General features: G+C 38.1%; 1 protein-coding gene across 5 annotated transcripts in view; it reads left to right on the top strand.

Moving 5' to 3' along the window:
- Nucleotides 1-7,070: 7,070 nt before the first annotated feature.
- The window catches only part of PAM (peptidylglycine alpha-amidating monooxygenase), an 87,074-nt gene continuing 78,166 nt past the window's right edge, over nt 7,071-15,978 (top strand). For all 5 annotated transcript variants that reach the window (XM_053474540.1, XM_053474568.1, XM_053474559.1 and 2 more), the window contains exons 1-3: nt 7,071-7,200; nt 8,470-8,947; nt 10,802-10,922. In XM_053474540.1, the coding sequence (XP_053330515.1) occupies nt 8,856-8,947; nt 10,802-10,922 (213 nt within the window). In that variant the 5' untranslated portion in view covers nt 7,071-7,200; nt 8,470-8,855. The remainder of the gene's footprint in view (nt 7,201-8,469; nt 8,948-10,801; nt 10,923-15,978) is intronic.

Here is a 15,978-nt window from a genome sequence, read left to right as displayed (position 1 = left end):
ATTGATTTTAATACGCCTAATAATAATAATAATAATAATTTCCTGCCTTCAAGCAGCAAATCAGTATATCTGAAAGAAGACCACAGAGAGGGTGTTGTGCTGCAACTCCTAAAGTTAATTTTTGTTTGCTAACAGGTAGAATGCATTAAGTATAAAAGTACTTTAATATACATTCTTCTTTGATGCTGCTGTATGGGACATCTGAGTGCCCTGTTAATAATTTATAGTAACATAAAGATGTTAAGCTCATTAAAAACAAACACCTACAAACCCACAGTTTACCGTGTTCTGGTTTTTCTCATCTAGTTCAATCAAAAAAAGGATGATGCCTTTTGTAGAGGTAACAACAACACAAAACATATCATTATTGGATCTGAGCTTTCTTACTCTACAAACAGATTTTAGTAAACAACGTCATTAACTTACAACCTTCGCCCCTGTTTTAGATCAATTCCATCTCACAGAAGATGTTTTTGAGTTCCTTAGGAGCATTAAACTAAAGATGTTTTCTTTTCATTATCCGTCTTCATTCATTAATCATTAAAAGATATTACCTTAACAATTGCTGTTATTACATAGTAGGGAACAAGCATAACATGTATACATAAGTATATCATACTAATACAGAGCAAAAATGAAAGGAATATATTAAATAATACACAAAAAATAATTTTATATGTGGCATTGAAAAATAAAAATTATTTTCTTTTCTTCCAGTATATATACAAAATAGTCAATGTATAAAAGTAAACATTGAAAGACAAGTAAACAGAATATTTTGGATAGATCAAATGTAAGCCTGTTTGAGCAGGGCCTTCTTCACCGGTTGTTTCTGTAAGTCTAATTGTTATGTTATATTACTTGTCATGTCCTGTTTACCCATTGTGCAGGGCTACGGAATGTGATTGAGCTATATAAAACAATAAATAATAATAAATGTGAAGAATGAAAGCACAAACTGATGAAATATGATGAAAAGAAGCTTCCACGGCATCATAGTGTTGGCCTCTCATCTTGTTAATATTTTATCCTGCATTCCTGACAGGTCAGGACCTCCAGTGTTGCCTACCAGCAGCTAGATAATTAAAGTCACCATGTTGGAAAGTCACTATGTTCACTCAGCAACATGAGGGGCCTAAACCAGTGTGCTTGTTTGCTCTGTATAATACATTGTTAGATAGTTGTGGTTTCTTAAAAGTCGCATCACAAATTGAACTATGTATTATGCAGAACTATTTTATCCTTTCTTGCAACAGAAGCCTACTGGAGTTAGTCCTTCGTGATGTATACTGAAGTCACTGGATTGTATCTGAAAACATCCACATTGGTAAAAAACACACTTTGGTTAATGACCTACGCTTAGCCCAGGGTGGGCTACTGCTGCCCCCTCCTTGATGCGGTCCTTAATGCTCGGTGCAGGGATAAGATGCATGGTACCTGCGGAAGTAAACTATGGCAGCTGTGCTGACTCACCGTGGTCCTCCATAGTGTTAATGGGCCAGTTGGGGAGATCAGTAATCTTCCTTTTTAACCGTACTATTGGTTACAGTGGTGCTTCAGGGAGCAAAAGGGCAATTGGCTTCCTGTTATGCGGCAGAGGGGCTACTGCCCCTTAAACCTGCTGCCCTAGGCCTAACTGGCCTAGTCCAGAATACGCCACTGCTAATATATATACCTTCAAGTCATTACATCCTTTCAAGTCATGCACTAGGGACCTCACATGCTATGGGACTCTGCAGATCACAGAGTACATGGTTTGTGACATGTGGGCCTCCAATACACCGTTACACCTCAAAACTGGGGAAACATTTTCACAGCCACTCCTAAATATACCAAAATCTAGACCATCTAGACAGAATCATCCCAAAAAACAATGGTTTTTGATAATGTCATCTGACCTCTACCTCCTTAATCTCTAGTGGTACCCTGGTCTTAAAGCCAATTAGATGCAGGTTTACAAAGCACTGAACTTGCGAATCAATTCCCTCTTTTCCCCTTCTCCAGTGTCAGTTACTGTACCATTTCCTACATTTACCGTATTGACCCGATTTTGCATCCCCAGACTTGCCTACTGTGCTCCAGACTCCCTGGAGTCTAGTGGGGGCAGCCGGTGGATGTCTGCACATTGTAGCCCCGGCGGAAGTGCCGGGCTGCAGTAGAGGTTGTCTACGCGCAGCCATCAACCGGCTGCCAGAAAGGATGATGCAGGTCTACTGCATCGCTGACTGATTCCCCCTTTCCTGGAAATCTCTTTCTGCTCTCCTATAAGGGGTAGGTACAACATATCAAACATATAAGATTCACAGAGACACTGCCTCCGTCTTCATTTTATAAAGTTTTACAAACACACAGTCATGTGATCCTCCTATCTTTCATATATGACTTTTCCCAGAATATAGGGATACCTTGTTCCTAATTGAAATAGATCCTCTGGGCCTTTACTGAGTCCCTCCCAGTAAGAGTGTATTATTTTTTCATCTCTTTTTCTTCAGCCATTGCTGTAGCCTCTTATATGATTTTCTGTTAACCTGTTCCCCATTACCTATTTTTTTCTTTTTTTGAATAATCCCTTTTCCAAGGTTTTTTTTTTTTTACCCCAACCTTTTCTTGGTACTACAATATGCTACAAAATATTTATTGTTCCTTAAATATCTCCAGGCATATATTTTTTTTTTAGTATTACCATTTGTAATGATGCTTTATTACTAAATTCTGTATTATTGTATTATTTATCTTTATATTATTTTATCTTTATATTTTCCGCACCATGGCTAGCCTAAAATGTTTAATCATAATTTCTACTTCTATTGATGCAATGTGCTTTATCAACAGGTTAATATAACGCAAGCATTTTATGAATAAATATTGTTTATGTGCTTTTTAGGAACATGAATTGAATTTTTCCTGTAGTGGTAGATTATGTGTCCTCGTTCAGTTTAGAAATCGAGTGTTTAAATATCCCAGAAAAAAAGCACATATATAATTTGTAAAAGAATGTATGAGTCATATATCCAAATGATATAATTAATTTGACAGCAGAAGTAAACAGCTTCATTATCCACTATAATCAACAAAGTGAACTTCGTCTGCATAAAGCAGGTCTCCAGTGGCCAAACATAATTAAACCCAATAACTGATCAAAAACATTCCCTTGAATTCTCTAACTGCTAGAAGAAAAAAGCTACGCACAACACTTGCCTATAATGAAAAGTCAAATGTTTGCATTGGGTTGCATAATGGTTAATGGCAAAAAAAATAATATTTTTTTTAAGAAAAGTAGACTTTTGTGTATTATCTTTTCTGATTTAAATGGTTTTAATATTTTTTTAGGAATCCCTCTCCTTTTCTTTTCAAAACGTTTCAGTGATATTACTATCTTTGTCTAAGGAAAGGTGATGGCATTGTAGGAAAGCTAGACGATGCTTGTGAGAGGTGCCAAATGTTAACCATACACATTTTCAACGTAATAAATCTTTTAGCATTTTTTTTAAAGAATTTCCAAGATTCAAAATGGCCGTAGAGATGCTCTAGTTAGAGGCATGGCTTGCGGGCATAGATTACCCTACACATGTTATTTGACTTACTGGTTATTATTATTTATTGAGTAATATAGGGTCATCATATTCTGCAGAACTGTACAATAGGTAAATGGATATAACAAGTTGTGGCTTCTACTTCTATAGAACATTGGAGGAAGAAAGAGGGCCAAAAGACAGGTGAGCAGTCTCTCATATAGAGGGACATCTGTGGGTTGTCCTAGTATATTGATTCTTGGTCCTCAGCGCTGCTATATTCCAACCACAAAGTCTACAATTCTATTTTTTCTAAGCCATGAATAGCAGATGCTGGATGTATATTAAAAAGTATTGTATTGCATTGGAATATACAAGATGAATTAAAATAGAAAAAACTCCCAACTTCTGCAGCGCATGTTTGACTTTTTGTTTTTCAATATGGTAAAATCAGAAAAAGCTGCTTGTGCTTTTTGACACTAATTCAGCATTTGCAATAAATGTAATAATCTAGAATTTTCTCTAGATTTTTCTTTTTTTAAATAAATGTGCTTTATAAAAGAGTGGCAGATGTTTTATGCTTTTAAAGGGAAATTAATTAAACCATGTTAATTTGACAGGTGAAGCTTCATTAACTTTGGGGAAAGCTGCATTTTACTTGTTTGTTTAATGTGCATTGTTACAATATAAAGACTTATTACCAATCTGTCTATTTGTGGTTTACATGGGGAGGTCATATTGGTTTTCTGCCAGAAGACTAATGAGGTTGAAAGTTGCCATGTTTAACCCTGTGAGTGTCAAAGGTCCAAACACATTTTCCCCAGGGAGCCTAGGCAAACATTCTCAGTTTTGCAATACTGGTAGTTCTATATTTGGGTGAGAACATTATAAACAGCTTACAATTCACCTAATGAAAAATTTTTCAAAGCCCCAAATTGACCCAATCTTTCTTAGCTTCTGGCTCCATAGACTTTTTTTTGCAGTAAACTATCAGCACCCTTCTTCATTTGCCAATCAGAGCCTCTGTGTATATTCTGTATATGTAAGGTTACTGAGTGTCTAATAATAGTCTTGTATAAGTGACAAGGTGGCAATTTAGCTAAGAATCAGATTGGCAGCCGACGAACTAGACAAAACTTTTTTTTTCTAATGGGGGAATAGAATGGCACCAAGAAAGAGGTATGTGGTTGACCTCCTGGATCTACTTGGTCCACCATGTATCCTATACATGGATATCACTGTAAGGGTTTTACATGTAAATATATTTTGCAGCATTATTATTAGTTATTAGAGCTTTTTATGATGCAATAAGTCAATAAGAGAGTTTAGCAGACAAACGCCAAGGTCTCTAAACATCACTTACCCCAGAAAGTTGTGATCCAACACACCACTCAAAAACGGAAACAATTAACTTTTTACTGTTATAATTAGTGGTTATTTGTAAAGAGCCTGTAAAATATCCCTCAGCCAGATGCTCAAATAATTACATTGTACATTAGCATGGTTTCCAGTTAAAAATAAAACGCGGAAGCTAAATAAACAACACGTTCTTCAATCAGTATTACACTCCCAATCCTAAAATAATACGGTATGTGTAACATACAGAAATAAATCCTACGTACTTATGTTAACACATTTTTTGAAATGTATTAAATGATAGTCATTATGTGAAAACATTTTACCCGGTAGATTTCATTCCTGGAAATCAAGATGTTTCTTGTCCAACTCTAGGTACTTAAAATCATTTTCTGCTTTATGTAGCCAGTTTTAGTAAGTGCTGGCCAACAGCGCCTTATACTCACTCGAGCTGTCACTTATGACATCAGGCAGCAAAAGCTTTAAAGTGCCAGGGCGGCCTTGTCATCATCATATATGCCCCTAATTACTATGTATTATATAGCAATGGATGAAAATGTTTGCCCATATTCTACAAATGATGGAAAATGTAAAAAAAAAAAATGTTTTAAAAAAATGTTACTTATCTGCAGTTAAATTCTATGTTTATAAGTTTTGGGCTACCGTACATATATGCCAATAAAAACATTATTGAGCTGGACAATAATCACTGCAGTTAATTCATTTAAGGCTACTGATCTGGTTACCAGAATCCAGGCTCTAGAGCACTAAATTGTTATGTCTGTATAATGTCCCTTTTATTGCCATGTTGGAGACCAACAATTTTCCCTGTGGGTGCAATACTTCAAGCTTATTGTTGTAAATTTTCAATTAATGTAAAGCTCAGATTCAAACAGCAGAAATTTTACAAATGGCAGGATTCACATTCTTGTGACTTCTTACTAAAGTTATAGTAGAAGTATCTCATGGTGCTGCCACAACCACAAGGGATTCTGGGTAGGCGCATGCAAATAAGGTTAACAATTATCACCTTTGCCTCTATATCCACTTTAAACACTGTCTTGTGCAGCGGGAAATTACTTTCAAGGGATCCACGTATAAAGTGGATATAGAGGCAAAGGTGATAATTGTTAACCTTATTTGCATGCGCCTACCCAGAATCCCTTGTGGTTGTGGCAGCACCATGAGATTTCTGAGGGAACAACAAGCCTTCTGGGAGAAAAAGCACCAATTGGGACCCTTTTATTCTAAATACAATAAGAAGGAGCTCCAGACTCTGTGACCCTAAAATTCTTTCCCTTCACCCTGATACTATGAGATTTGTGCTAAAACCCTGAGGCTTAGGTTCAAACCCTGAGAGTTCCCAGGTATGTGTATGGTTTTGTGACACACAGGGCCGGCCTTAGGGGTGTGACCTGTGTGGCTGCACAGTGCGCCATGGCAGCAGGGGTGCCTGCCCGGGACTTAAATTAAAACATTGTTTTTTTTTAAAACTTTATTTAGCATCGTTCATGTTAAATAAAGTAAAAAAAAAAAAGATGCGTTAAGTCCCGGGCAGGGCGCCGAGAGGTCTTTCGTGAAGGTTTCCTCAACTGCTCGTTGCCCTTGATGCTCCGTGACTCCATCACCTCCGGCTCCCATCACAGGACTCCGGCAACAAGGTAAGTGAGGATAATGAGAAGTAGGGAGAGGGAGTAGATAGTTAGAAGGGGCAGAGGAGGGGGTAGTGAGAAAGGAGTGCCAGAGGAGTAGTCCGCGCAGGGCGCCAGAACACTTAAGGCCTGCTCTGGTGACACACTCATAGCTAACAAACATTCAGAGATCCCAGAAAAGAGAGACAACAGGGGAGGAAAATGGGACAAAGGGATTTGGGTCCCAAAGAAGGACTGTCCTTTCTAAAAAGGGAAACTTTGGCACAATACCAATGGAAATTATTATTGAGCCGATAGTAAAACTAGTGCCAACCTCAAATGTGAAATACTTTACTTGAATTAAACCATTAAAACAATAATTCGCTCTGGACTTGGTAAGGATTTGCTGCTAGAACGTTAGGGAGGGGATATTTTCTACGATAATAGGAATTCATTGATATTGCACTCAAATCACTGTGGATTTAGAACATCAGTGACACTCCCGCATGAATTGAACGCACTTTTTGTTTTATAAAGATACATAGCTTTGAATCGCTTCTCGCGGGCTTCTGGGATATGTAGTTTATCATCTTCGCTCTGCTTCCTCGTCTGACTGCACGTAGACCCGCGGCGAGCAGAGAATCAGGTCAAGAGCTGGGAGAAGGTGGTCGTGGTTTCTAGCAGCAAAGAAGGTGGAAAAGGTGGGTGTGTTTGGGCTTTTCTTGGCCCCCAAGATCCCGACAGCTACTGACACCCTCTAGGGTAGGATAGGAGCTCAGGTACGGGACACTAAGTTGTTCATTTAAAGGAGCCCCCACACTGCTGTGTGATGTGTGTGTAAAAGTTACAGTGATCACACACGCTGGGGCTTATTCTATTCCTATGTTCCCAGCATGTTGACATTAGCAAATTGCCAAAGAGCATGTAAATGTCCTGAGCGAATCCACCTGTCCCATGTAAGATCTGCTATTGTTTGGGAGTGGATGAGCTTTCGTTTGGATTTAAGTACTCTGAATGGGTCCTGGCAACAGCCCTAAGCTGCAATCAGCTCTTCCATTTCACTGCCAGAGGGAGACCCATCTCGGGGTTTGTTTAAAGTGTTGCATTAGGTTATTAAGAATCAGTGCTCTCATCCCTGCTACATTGTGGTTAATAGAGCTGTACCGGGGGTGGTTTGGGATGATTTGTAGAGTGGTTTCTTTAATGTACATTATGCATCCTTCCTACAATCAGAAGATGTCATTGCTATTGCCTCTTAGTTTTCAGTTCAGGAACAGGCAAGCTGCAGGATGGGAGTTGCAGAGGCAGAGTATCTGCTGGAAAGTCAGAGATTGCGTATTCCTGTTTTAGTATTCACTTTGTTAAAGGTCCTTTTGACGTCATTGCTGAGGCCATTACAAAATAATGGTAGGAGTCCCCCTAGCTGCCTTGAGATCCTCCCATTCCCAGCTCTGGGGAGGATTAGTGGTTAAGGATCTGGTGAGTGTTGTTGTATTGTCAGTGTTGTGTGAGCGGTTTTGGGAAGTCTGCCTTGTCTGATGTGTTACAATTAACAGCCATGTCTTCAGTAACCCCCCACCCCCAAATGGAGAAAGAAGGGAACACACACAATTATTTTAATTATTTTTGAAAGAATGTCCAAAGTTTCTGATGAACATGTAAGATATTATTAAAATGCTTAGATTATAAGGGACCTGTGGCAGTGATTTGATGACTTCATTCATATTTACTCTATATGGTCCCAGTGTAATACCAAATCACTTTTAGTTGCTGATGATCTATAGCAGGATCCATAATCTGGTTTGGAATTGAGTTCTAATGTAAGATTACAAAATGCATGGAGAGGAATCGGGTATATCAGTTGGGTTTAGGGGATCTTACAGGACAAAGACACTGAGAAATGTCAGGGATTTACCAACTGCTAATGTTGAAATATGTTAGTCATCCATTATCTACCTCTTTTATTGCAGGCACTTAATGAAGACTAATGCAGCTGCTTTTCACATGATGTCACTAAAAGGGTTGTGTAGCTGTGGATGATCATCAGAGCAGCAGGATTTCAGCATCTCAACTTGCACTGAGACTGAAGATCTCTCCTGGGGGGAACAAAACAAAAAAGTACAGATTCACTGATGAGAATAAATGTAGACATTTCAAAGGATGATTCTTTTTGGCTAATTGTTCACAACTGTGTTACATTGGCCACCTCCAAGCTCTTACGTTCCAGAAGCCCATGAGCTGTCAGACTGCTGTAGGATACCTACAGGGCTAGCAGTAATGAAGTAGTGGATTCCTAATTACCAGGATTACAAACACTTCCTTGAATTTGTTCCTGTAACAAACCAGCAAGGTGGACATGGCTAGTCTCGTTAGCAGCTTGATCATACTATTTCTTATTTTTCAAGACAGCTGTTACAGTTTCAGGAGCCCTCTATCTGTCTTTAAGAGGTGAGTATCCCTTCCGTTCTTTAGTGACATTTATGTAAGTTTGTATGCTGCTACATTTTATTATATAAATATGTTATGTATGTCACATCACGCCAAGCCAACCTGCATTTGCCTGTATCCCCCGCGACAAGTATGATTTTCTATCCATATGTATGTGTCAGAGTGATATGAGAGCATGATCAGTATGTGGTTTTATCCTTTGCCAAGCCTTCATACACATATTCTATATATATATCTATCATACTGTGATCTATATTGGATTCAAATGGGATTTAAAAATGATTTCATCATGGCATGCTGAGAATGGTGTTTGAAGGATGAAGTCTGCGTTTATATTAATAAATGTTGTAAAATCCTGAGAATATAAAAACAATGTTTACTCAGAAAATCTAGCCGCGTCTCCGTAATTGCAGTGTTAAATATTTATAAATGCGTATATATAATTCAGTAATGTACGCAGAATATTCGATTCCGTGTGTCTTTTCTCTATTGTAATTTGGTTCATGCTTTGTTTTGTATTTCAGTGCTTTGTGCTATACCAGAGACAGGCTATCTTAGGCTACCACATCTGTTTAGAAGGTGCAGTACCTATTACCCTTAGCCACCAGCAAAGTGGCTAAAGATAATAGGAGTTTTGTGTTAGAAACAAATACTTGATGCTGATTCATTAGACTGTGTATGTTTTCATGGTATGTTATGGGCAACGCAATCTTGGAAATCTGTTCCAGCTGAGAATTTGTCACGAGTTCCATATGTCGCCGAAAACATGCAAGAATGAAAAAGTTTATGACAGTGAACATTTATTTTATTAATTAACGGTCCTCCATATTCGCCTCAATATAGCCATAAATGACATGGTTGTATTTTTATGGAAAATTAGCAACCATTTATATTTGTTATATTTATATAATATAAAATCTCTGTAATTTAGTGTGTTTGATCAGCTCTAATATATTAACCCTATAAACCATAGTAGACTATTTATTATACATAATATTTAGACTTTCTCTCTATTGGATTCTTATGGAGCAACTTAATGAAGTCTTATTGTTGTGAAAGAGAATTCACATGAGACTGAAAGATTTAGCTGATTTTTTTTTTTTTTTTTTTTATTTTGTTATCTATTATCTAGTATGTGTAGACTGTATGATTACATCAACCATGGCATGTTTAGTTAGTCTTTAGTTTTTTTTTAAAAAATGTATTTAGAAAGCATATACAAATATTTCGGCTGAAAAGCTAGAATTGCTTTTTTCCTTTTGTGAGATTTATTTTGGAGACAACTGCAGTCAGCAGGCATTTATTTATACTCATTTTTTAATATTTATTTTTGGCTGAAAGGGCCACCATATGTTGCTTGGAATAAATCTAAACATTAAAACTTTCCTATCTTGCTTCTGCTTAGATTTAGCGTTTTCTGATTTGTACTAAAAGAAAACTGATCTCTGGGTTACGCTATATTTGTCTGTGATAAATGGCCCTTTCTTGTGACAGAATGGACAGCTTAAGGCCAGTTTGTTACTCGATGCTGAGTTAAAGGGCTGTGAATTAAGGGCCGGGTTTATTCTGTTGGACAGTATGCCCTCGGAATATCTGCGTCTTGATACAGCTAAAGTACAGTGTGTATGTAATTATCCCTTATGAACTCCCCTGTGCAGTAGCTATCACTTTTTACTAGGACTTTTACTTGCTGAAAGGTTATAATTAGCTTCTTTTATTATATGCTTGTGTGTATAACATTGCAAACTATTACTATTTGTGTTTTTAAATAGGAGTGTTTAAGCTCATTTGAAGTAGTAGTATGATGAAAAGAAATGATTGCACTACAATTTACAACTGGATTTGTTTCTAAAGGTATCAGGAATCAACCAGACCTCTTTCCAATGACTGCTTGGGGACAACGCGGCCTGTTGTGTCTCCTGGCTCCTCAGACTATACTCTGGATATACGAATGCCCGGGGTAACACCAACGGAGGTAGGAATAATCTACACATTGTATGGAACTAAAGCTGGAGGAACAACATGATATGCACATGAGGAAACTAAAATAACTTGAAGGGCTGTCATATGTCAAAGGTTTTAGGGATGTTCATATGGTCTCCAGGGACTGCTCAGCGAAATCTGACCACACCTTCTAGAGGTCTTACTTGAGTTTCTTTTGAGTTTCATAATAGTTGTAGTCTTTAGTTCTTCAAGTGGATGTGGTTGCCTAGGCCTAAATTGTGTCATGTTTTAGATCATTTGTGCTCGTCCCCTAGTATGAGGAAAAAAAAAATACAAAAAACACTATTATTGGTGTAGAATGCATTCCAAAGTAACAAGAAGAATAAGGCATTTCAAATTATCTATTGCCAGTGGTTAGCAACGACAGAGATGGCTAAATGCCCCATACACACCATGGATGTTTAAAATGTCAACTTGGCTTGTATGAAAGATAAGAGAGAAGATTTGATAGAAATACTGAAATACAAAAAGGTTGCACGTGTATTACTAATGGGAATAAATGCTAGGAAGCCATAGTCATAATCAACCCTAATTAGGTACTTCAGGCTTAGATGCAATGTTAGAAAATGTGTGTTCACTGAGTGGGTAATGGATAAATGGAATAGCCTTTTAAAAGAAGCGTAAGGTTAATTACAAGAGGGCAAATTTGTGTATGTGTAGGCTATCTAGAAAAAGATGGCTATCTAGCCAAGCCCCTGGCCTAAGTAAGAGTTGAGGTCTTCTTCATTAGTTCTTATCTTTATAACACATTCTGTGTTTCTCTGGTTCCTTTCCCAGGATAAGTGTCCATGTAAGGCCACGTTGTGGTGCCTGGTTATCAGTGGTAAAAATAGAATGTTAGTTGGCATGCATTTTTTATGTTGGCGTTGAAGTATTGATCATGCCGAGAGACCACTAGCTTGCATGAAATGTTTTATGTGTGTAGCCTATAAGAACTCCATGTCCTCCTGTCTTAATCACAAGTAAGAAAAGAGATTTTATTAACACACATGCACTAGGATGCGTTGTTTTGGAGGAAACTTTGCGTGAAACTGGTGTAAGTGTGTCCTTATAATAGGAAAGGCTGTGGAAGCCGGGAGGAAGAAGGCTGTTGTTGTCGTGCTGCAGTAGGTGATGACTCATTGTTGCAGATGGAGATTTTTTTTTTTTCTTTTTCAATTGAGAAAATAAACTGGATTCCATGAACGTGGGAAGAAGGGACAAAAACATAGTTTCCCTGTAGACCAGCAGCCGTACAATAGAATAATAGCAGCCCATTAGTAGGCAGCACGCCATAGAATTTTAATTGGTCCCAGTCACCCTTTCATGCTACATGGGGCAGCCAATGTATCGTACAGAGGGATTAAGGAATAGAATTCCTTTGTAAACTAGTTAAATTCTCTAAAATCACTTTCGTTTTCATTGCAGCTACAAGAACTTTACCCCTTTTTTAATGTTCCTCATGTTTTTATTATTATTAATTTAGGGCAACCATTTACCGTATTTGCTCGATTATAAGACGAGGTTTTTTTCAGAGCAAATGCTCTGAAAAATACCCCTCGTCTTATAATCGGGGTCGTCTTCTAATCAGACCTCAAATAGAGGTCTGATTAGGAGACTAAGATCCAGATCCCCCGCACCGCTGCAGGGGACCTGGATCCTCCTGTCGTCGCCCCCCCCCCCCCCCACACACACACACTTACCGGTGCTTCCGGAGGTGAAGTTGGCAGCGGGGGTTTGTATGCGTCCGTCGCAAATACCTTCCCCGACTGTCAGAGTTCCAGAGTTCCTGATCTCTGACAGCCGGGGAAGGTATTTGCGACGGACGCATACAAACCCCCGCTGCCAACTCCACCTCCTTCCGGCTGCCGCGGAATGAGACGTCAACCCGCTGCCCCGGCAATACAGCAGGAAATTGGAAGCACCGGTAAGTAAGTAAGTGTGTGTGTGTGTGTGTGTGTGTGTGTGTGTGTGTAGGGCATTTCTGGAATGCCTTACACCCCTATATGCCACTCTGGCACTTAGGGGGTTAAAAGGCATATTATGGGGCAGAGTGGCATATAGGGAGGTATAAGGCATTTCAGGAGGCAGAGTGGCGTTAAGGGGGCATTTAATAGTGCACTCTGCCTCCTGAAATGCCTTATACCTCCCTATATGCCACTCTGCCCCATAATATGCCTTTTAACCCCCTAAATGCCAGAGTGGCATATAGGGGTATAAGGCATTTCTGGAGGCAGAGTGCTCTATATAATGCCTTTTAACTCCCTTAATGCCACTCTGCCTCCTGGAATGCCTTATACCTCCCTATATGCCACTCTGCCCCATAATATGCATTTTAACCCCCTAAATGCCAGAATGGGATATAGGGGTATAAGGCATTTCTGGAGGCAGAGTGGCACATAGGGGGTCAAAAGGCATACCATGGGGCACATTGGCATATAGAGGGTTAAAAGGCATATCATGGGCCACAGTGCCATATTGGTGTGGCAAGCCTGGGGGCAGATGTGTGTAACTGGGGGACAGGTTGGAAAATATAAAGAAATAAAAACAAAAACAAAATATTTTTCTCAATCATAGCTTTTATTAAAAAAAATAGTTTACATGAATTAACATTTACTAGTAAAACTTTTTTCCTTTAGGGTCGTCTTATATTCAGGCTTTTTCTTTTTTTCCTAAGTTAATATTCAGATTTTGGGGGGTCGTCTTATAATCAGGGTCGTCTTATAATCGAGCAAATACGGTAGTAATAACATAAAATTATTTTTATATTACATAATGGATTCATTTCCCACTGTGAACTCTTTGGGTGTATTCCATTTTTAAGAAACGGACTATCTCTGTAATGATGATGAACTCTTAAAATATTCCAGCTGCTTAGATGTAAACACCATTGGTTAGAATTAGTAGTCACGGAAGTCATGGAGAAATTTCCTTTGTTGAAATCCCCTATACTATGTGGAACAACGTTTCAAATGTATTCCATATAACAACCAGGTATATTTAAATCAGAAATTGGTACCTTCACTATGTTTATCATGCAGTGGGAGTCTTATTTCTTCTGAGATACTTTAAAAGTAACAGAAAAAACAGTTTTGCTCAGGGAATCTTTTAACTAAGAAGAACTTAGTTAATTTAGTGCTGAACTATAAAATATAAAATTTTGGCCACTTTCCTATCTCCTCTAATCAAGATGAAAATCTTCCCAACTTGTCACCCCTTAGTCTCCTCTAAATGTACGCTATATGTGTATGTCACTTGTCAGTACTTAATGTAATTATGTTTTAAGGAAATAATACCCATCATTTTAAAATTCCTTTGACTATATTTTATAGAAAAAGTAATCCATGCAGCCACTGCATCTACCGGTTTGATTGAAAGAAATTTGCATTTGTTAAACTAATATTTACTCACATGCAAGTTCCTAAATGTTCACGATGGCCTGGAATTATAATCAGGGAGTTAAATGCTGAATAGATTAGCCAGTCCACTGTCTAAATAGCTTGCCGTTCTTAATGGTCTGGAAGAGCTGAAAGAAAGCTGAAAGAGCATATTTTTTTTTTGCCTATTTCACAATCATGATGGATTTTGTTCTAACAAAAGTATATTTAATGGAAGTACAATAATTACAAAACAGTAATGGAATAAAAGTTTGCTATACATTCAGTTAATGATTAAAGCATTATTAAGTTTGAAAATAAAACTTGGCCTTACTAGATCTCCTTCCAGGTACACCTCTTTAGGAGGCATGGGACCCAAATCCCTGGGTTTTTCCCCCTGCCATTTTTTGTTCTAGGTCCTTGGAATGTTTTCTAGAACCGTTATACTCATATTTAGTTACCATAATGATCAATATAAATCAGTAGAAATGGGTTTATATATAATTGTTTTAATTTCTTCTAAATTCCTTACTCTATTTTATGTCTAGCTATCAATAGGTCACAAAGTCATGTAAAAAGTCTCCATTAAAGCTTGACCTCTAGCTACTCCTCTAACCACATCCCCATTTCAAATGTTGGGCGCAGATCTGTAACTTTCTATGGGGTGAAAGGGGCAGCTGCCACATACACTGCATTGTGAGGGGCAATGTTTCTACCCGCTACCGGAACCAGATTTGATGTCAACATGAGGTGGGACCTCCATCCTTGCTCCATGTCCTAAGAGCCATAGTTGCGCCTCTGGTTGGATAAAATGCCAATACAACAAAGTATAGTATTTGCAACATATTTACCATACCGATACTTAAACAACTGGGTATGCTGCCACCTTTATGATTTCACTGCTTGTGTGTGTGTTTTTTTTTTTTTTTTTAAGAACCATACATATGACTGTTAACTATGCTTCGCTAGAATGTCTTGTCTTCGGATGTCAACGCCAAGTCATTATGTCTATTGTGGAAGCATGTTTATTTTTAGAGTCCCTGAAACTGATTGCCAGTAAATTTTTGGAGCTGCCTTCAGATATCTGAGCATCACGTAACAGCTTTGTTATCATGATGGCTCTTGGTGGGAAAGGTCATAAATGGGCGTTCACCTTACTAATATTTGCCCAAAAAATTGAGGTTACACTTTTATGTGTGTGTAATATTCAGACTCAGTGGATATACCAAGTAAAAGAATAAAGGAATGTGTTTTTTTTAATCCTATTTAAGTCTAATCGGCCTAAATTGGGGGAGAATAGTTTAAGTACTTCAAATGAATATGTAATGTGTTGACTGACCCTGTTTGTTTTCACATTTCATGCCCAAGATGTAGTTTAAGCAGGGCCATGTAGGTAAAATCGGAACTGTTGGCAGGTATGTAGTATAAAAGTATACATTATTTGAACAGAGGAACTAAATCCTAGTGCGATATCCAGTGTCTAGGTTTTGATGCTTACACATTGGACAAATAGAACCAAGAGTGAAGAGGGTGATAGATGGAACGTGTCAAATTATAGTGAGGGCTTCAAAGGTATGATAATCATCTCTGAGAATGAGCCGCTACATGTAAAACGTCGTCTTTCCAAGAATATACCATTTTAAATTGTCGCTCATGATCATTAGAAATGTA

Source organism: Spea bombifrons, chromosome 1 (assembly GCF_027358695.1).
Source record: "Spea bombifrons isolate aSpeBom1 chromosome 1, aSpeBom1.2.pri, whole genome shotgun sequence".
NCBI classification, from domain to species: domain Eukaryota; kingdom Metazoa; phylum Chordata; class Amphibia; order Anura; family Pelobatidae; genus Spea; species Spea bombifrons.
Note: the sequence above shows the minus strand (reverse complement) of the source record. Positions and strands in the feature narration are given on the sequence as shown.